At 30.5% G+C, this 6311-nt stretch overlaps 1 protein-coding gene across 1 annotated transcript; it reads right to left on the bottom strand.

Moving 5' to 3' along the window:
* Positions 1 to 3400: 3400 nt before the first annotated feature.
* Positions 3401 to 6027, bottom strand: LOC124888801. The gene is made up of 8 exons (XM_047400093.1): positions 5949 to 6027; positions 5653 to 5726; positions 5366 to 5560; positions 4972 to 5287; positions 4793 to 4878; positions 3908 to 4150; positions 3624 to 3748; positions 3401 to 3503 (listed from the first exon to the last, which is right to left on the bottom strand). The coding sequence occupies exons 1-8, from the start codon at positions 6025 to 6027 to the stop codon at positions 3401 to 3403; spliced, it is 1221 nt and encodes a 406-aa protein (XP_047256049.1).
* Positions 6028 to 6311: the final 284 nt, after the last annotated feature.

Below are 6311 nucleotides of genomic sequence, written 5' to 3'. Positions count from 1 at the left end.
GACATACACTTTATGTTGGAGGGCCAAGGAAAGAACATTAAAAGAGTTGTGGGGTAAGCCATCAGAATCTTACGGCAAACTGCCATCATACTTATATGTACTGAATACTACCTATCCGGAGTCACATATAAGAATGAAGAAGACATATGAGAATGAGTTCTTGTATGTATTTATCGCTCTATATGCATTCATTAAGGGATTCGATCATTTTAGACCAGTCGTAGTTGTTGATGTTAGTCATCCAAGAGGAATGTTTACTGGGCACTTGTAACTGCATGTACTATGGATGGAGCAAGTTAGTATCATTTTATAATAATTATATTGTATAACTGGTTGAATTTTTTGTATTTATGCGTTTCACTTGAAAATACATATCTCCACTAGATATATACATATCTGTATAAAATTACATATATTTTCAAAGTTTCATGAATGAAACATGTAAAAATGATTATGTTTGATAGTGATGTGAGCCTACATTTTATTATATGTAATTGATACCATTTCTTTGATTAAATATACAGTTTTATTTACCTGTATTTTTAAAAAATACTATGCAGTTCCTATATGTATTTACATTTGACTGCGCAAAATTATTTTATATATACAGGTCATATATTCCCTTTGGCATATGGTGTGATTGATTCTGAAAATGATGCATCCTGGACGTGGTTCTTTGAGAATCTAAAGAAAGCATACGGGGAAAGACAAAATATGTGTGTTGTGTCTGATCAGAATCCAAGCATCATAAAGGTTGTTAGTGATGTGTACAAAGATGTTCCACATTATGCGTGTATGTGGCATCTATGGGAAAATATGAAAAAACTTTACAGAAAATTACACGATGCATTGTCGGAGATCTTTTATACAATGGCCAAATCATATTCAAAGAAAGAATTCCACATGTTAATGGAAAAAGTTGAGGCATTTGATATTAGGGTGAAGAAATATTTGGAATTAGATGGTTACGAAAAGTGGGCTAGGTCCTATGCAACAGTTCACCAAGGATGGACTTTGACTTCAAACATTGCGGAGTCAATAAATGAAGTACTTGTATCAGCTAAAGAACTGCCAATTCATGACTTTCTTGAGGAAGTTCGTTTACTGTTTGCAAAATAAAATTGCGAAAATAGGCAACAAGCTTCATATACATTCACAACACTCATTGGAAAGTTTAATGACATACTCAAAGAGAACGAAGCTTTGTGTACTCGTAGGATGGTATGACCTTTTAGATTTGTGGCATTTATAATTATGAAAACATAAGTATGAAAATACCTTTCATTTAGTTGTAAATTAATGAAAAGATTTACAACATAAACAATATGAACATATAAAAACATAATATGTATTCTGCATATGTATTTTTTGTATTGAAAATTATTAACACTGGATATGTATTTGAATGCTCAGTAAAAATGATGTACTCTGCATATGTATTTTTATTGCATATGTATTTTTCTGCAAAATGCTAGTGTGCTTACAACATATCATAGAATATGGAATTCATCTTTTTGTAGCATTGCATTTAACTTTCTATTTTTATATCAGGTTGTACCAGCCACAAAATATGTGTATATGGTGCACGATAAATAAAAGCACTTCATTGTTTGCCTCAAGAAAAAATGCTCATGTAATGCATTTCAACTAGATGAGATACCATATGCACATGTTTGTGCGGTGTTAGAGAGAAAGAATTTTGAAAAGGAGTCATATTGTTGTGATTTGTTTAAACCAAAAACTGTTTTGAAGACACATGATGTTTCCATCTACCCGTTGCCACACAAAGATGACTGGATAATTCCATAGAGCGTACTTGATGAAATAGTACTACCTCCAAAATTCAAAAGACCTCCAGGAAGACCTACAAAGAAGGATCGTGGAAAATCAGGCCGAGATATGTTTGAAAAGAAGAACATCAACTCATGTGGTGATTGTGGGGCTAGGGGTCACAATAGGCGTTCTTGAGGGAAATATCGCAAATGATACATTTCTTCTTCCGTATTATTGCTTAAAACTTTATTTTCAATTTTTATAATCATGAACTATTTTTTTTAGTTAATACATTTATGCATCATTTGACAATTGAACACAGTAATATCTGAATACTGCATATGTATATGTTGCAAAATCTAAACATTGCATATGCATTTTGAAGCTACAGTTCATATTTATTTTTAACATTGTATATATATATATATTTTAGGTTAAAGTTGGTAACTTTGATTAACCAAACACTTATTTGGTTCCTCATTGTTCAATGATTTAAATACATGAGACATATTCTGCAAATATATGTTTGAATACAAAATCTTAGCACTGCATATGTATTTATATGCTAAAAATACATTTGATGTATAATCCATATGTATTTTTAAGAAAAAAATCAACACTGCATATGTATTTTGTAACTAAAATCTCACAATAAATTATGTAACTGCATTAAAACCTCAGACTTATCTTTAATTTGAATTCTCATTTATAATGATATTAAACGAACACATATCAAAATACATATTAGGTATGATCAATATGTATTTTGGAAATGCTTAATCTTAACACTGCATATGTATTTTTAGGATAAATAATCCATATGTATTTTTTAGCAAAAATATCAACACTGCATATGTATTTTGTAACTAAACTCTCACAATAAAATGAATAACTGCATAATAAACTCAAGTTTATCTTTAATTCAAATCCTTATTTATAATGATAATTATTGAAAACATAATAGGTATAATCAAGGAGTATATTTTTGAAATGCATAATCTTAACACTGCATATGTATTTGTAGGTTATCTAAATTTAATTTATAATGCATATGTATTTTTAGCAAAATGAGAACACTGCATATGTATTTTGTAACTAAAATCTCACAATAAAAAAAAAGAACTGCTTAAAAAACACAAGTTTATATGTAATTCAAATTCGCATTTATATTGATAATAAATGAAAACATATTAAAATACATTTTAGGTATGGTTAAGATGTATTTTTGGAATGCTTAATTGTAACATTGCATATGTATTTTTAAGGTAAAAACACTTGATTTATACTGCATATGTATTTTAAGCATAATATGAACACTGCATATGTATTTTATAGCTAAATCACACAGTAAAAGGTAGAACTGCATAGAATACTAAAATTAAACTTCGAAACTAAATTAATTTCATTCAGTTAAAAATAAGTACTATTGTAACCTACAATTAGAACTACTTCAACATATCAAAATTAGTTTGTACAATTAGAACCTACATCCATAAACCAGCTTCTAAACTATACAAAGTAATCAATCCATCATCCATCATACATCAAAAACTTCAGTGACACTAGTTATTCTACTTTGCCTTGCAGGCCTCAAAGGTGCTTCGACATCACTATGAGCATTTGCGTCTTATTTTCGGTTCCCATAGTCCCACAAAAGTGCAGCATATCTTATACGGAGTGCATTGGGGTCGAACTCATTCGCAAGAACTTTGTGACCATAAAAAGGCACTCTGCATATGTAACCATATAGAGACCACAATCCCTATAAAAATAAGGAAAAAAATTATTAATAACTAAAATATATTTTTTACAAACATACAATTTTGTTATATGTAAATTAAATAACTTACAAGCTTTCACTCGGTTGTTGAGGCAAATTCTCTTGAAATAACACATCAAACACATCTAACGAGTCTTTGTCTTTGTATCTTGGATGGTTTTCAACATCAATTCCTTTCTTAACGTAGAAATCACACTGTTGGAGACACAATAGAATAATCGTAGCTAATCTCTCGATCTCAGCAAGAACAGTCGGATAATGACCAAATAATTCATATGAATCATATAAGAATATAGACCTCTCTGAGAAGGATAAAACTGCTAGCACCAAATGATGTTTTTCCTATATATTGACTGGAATATAAATGTCTTCCACCGTATGCCATGGCACAGCAGCATACATACGAAACTCATTTATGTATTCATTAAGATGGGTCGCCTGTCCTCCCGCAGTAAGGTTTGCATCATCCACAGAATAAACGTCATGAACAGACCTAATTATGTTCATAAAGTTGCAATCTACTGTGCTGAATTTGTAAGACCTGTTGGGGTCATACTTCGACTTCTTCGTCAAGTAGTAGAAGCAAATATCAATTTGCTGCAGTAATTAACACCACAAATTTTAGATCATTCAAACTATTTGTATACTAAATTTAGCACGTGTACGTAATAGAAAATACATATGCAATTTAAGGTGTAACACATCCTCTGTTAAATAATAAAAAACATAGTAAAAATACATTTGTTCACCTGCATATGTATTTACAAGTAGCATAATATGTATTTTAAGTAGTGCTACAACTGTAAAGGAAAAATTGTCAAAAAAATATTAAAAAAATAGTAAAAATACATATGTGCACCTGCATATGTATTTACAAGTAACATAATATGTATTTTAAGTAGTGCTACAACTATAAAAGAAATATTGTCGAAATAATATACTAGCCGAGTTTGTTCATGACTGATCAGAACCAATTTTTATCTTCAACAGTCTCAACCCCATTGTGTAGAACCAGTTTTTATCTTCAACAGTCTCAACTCCGAAATGCATCATTGGCATGGTTGATTTTCCCCTTTTGTAATGATCCGCATTTTTTTTTTTTTTTTGTTAATCAGTATATGTTAAATCATGAGAACATAATGGAATTTAAAAAAAAAAAGTTAAAACAGTTCAATAGAAATAACTTTTAGCATGAACTTTAAGAAGGTCTTCAGAAATCTAATCCATGAACTTGTTCACAATCTTCGTATCCACTATCCCATCAATCGGGTGATAAACAAATGGATGTTTCTGGGGGAATATACGTATGTGCCCCGCTGAGCTCTCTATATAGTTACATAACATAAAATTGTAATTATTAAAAAGTATTTTCATAACATGTTACATTGTAAACAAAATATATAACTAATTGTACTTACCGGCAGCTGAACCAAATTTCATCATGTAAGATGACTCCTTGAATTTGGATGGTTTCCTAATCTGTAATTTGTGAACGGGGGTTTGAAGTTCACGAGAGGGATGAACAATGATGCTTTTACTACTGTAGACATTCAAACTAGGAAGCAGCTCATCAGAGATTGTGTTTTGTGAATCATGCCAAATTGGTTCATCCCTTTGTTCATCCGTAGTTAATTCTTGTATTTTAGGAGTTGTCAGGATTTGCTCCTCCGTACCAAGATCAACCTCTCCGTGCATGTCTGGTTTAGAGCTCGATCCAACGTTCTCTTTGTTTTCCTTTAAAAAATGAAAAAAAGTTTTTTTTGTTATGTCCAAAATAACACACATAACCTCAAATATGTTCATAATACATACCTGACAATGATCTTGAACAACAGATTCAGACTTCTTATCATTGAAATGTTCAACGCTGGGTTCTTCTTCACGAGTTGTTGATGGATGTGTCATGATACTTTCTCTCCGATATGCATTAAGACTTGGTAACAAATCATCTGGGATTGTAAACTGCGAATCAAACAAATTTCTTTGATCCACCTTTTCATCAGTGATCTGCAATAGAAATGAAAGAAAATATATAATTGTCCTATGGATTGTTAGAATTGTTACATCACATAAACTAAAGTTCAATTCATTATACATACTCGAACATCATGATGAACAATCTTCTCAGAAAGATTATAATCCAAACTTATACTTTGGAGAAGCTCATCAGGTACTAAATGTTGAGAATCAATTTCAATGTTTATTTTATCTGAATGCAAATCAGTGCACCCCTTGCAAACAAGTAAAAAAATATTAAAACAACACCAAACAAAAATTCAGTTGTATATGTTTATACAGGCCTATATATGAAATAACATATAACTGCTAAAAAAACCCAATTACATATGTGCATTCAAATGAATAATCATATGTTAGTTATTATTTATCTTTGTACCATCATGATTTTCACTCAAATTCTGATCAACAGTAGGACTGAATTGTTGTGGTGATGTTTCAACACCAGCATAATCCATCTGTTGAGCTTCAAGATCTGTAACTTCATGTTGTTACTACAAGTATAAGTTCAATAAACTATTAATACTTGAGTTCACTGAATATGTATATACCAACCCACTAAAAATACACATTGCTAAAAATACATTTCTGAACACACTGCATATGTATTTTGTACTTCATATCATATGTATTTTTGAATGCACTGCATATGTATTTTTTGAATACTCTGCATATGTATTTTTAGCAATACACTGCATATGTATTTTTCAAATACTCTGCATATGTATTTTTTAATACTCTG

This window comes from Capsicum annuum, chromosome 11 (assembly GCF_002878395.1).
Source record: "Capsicum annuum cultivar UCD-10X-F1 chromosome 11, UCD10Xv1.1, whole genome shotgun sequence".
Lineage (NCBI taxonomy): Eukaryota > Viridiplantae > Streptophyta > Magnoliopsida > Solanales > Solanaceae > Capsicum > Capsicum annuum.
The sequence above is the reverse complement of the archived record's forward strand: the minus strand, read 5'-3'. Positions and strand labels throughout refer to the sequence as shown.

Excerpts from the sequence above, each read along its gene's own strand:
- LOC124888801 (XM_047400093.1), bottom strand. The coding sequence starts at position 6,027 with ATGGATTATGCTGGTGTTGAAACATCACCACAACAATTCAGTCCTACT. Across the intron at positions 5,561-5,652 it reads TTGTTCATCATGATGTTCGA|ATCACTGATGAAAAGGTGGA; the intron begins GTATGTATAATG and ends TTTCTATTGCAG. Across the intron at positions 4,151-4,792 it reads GGATAGTGGATACGAAGATT|CAAATTGATATTTGCTTCTA; the intron begins GTGAACAAGTTC and ends TAATTACTGCAG.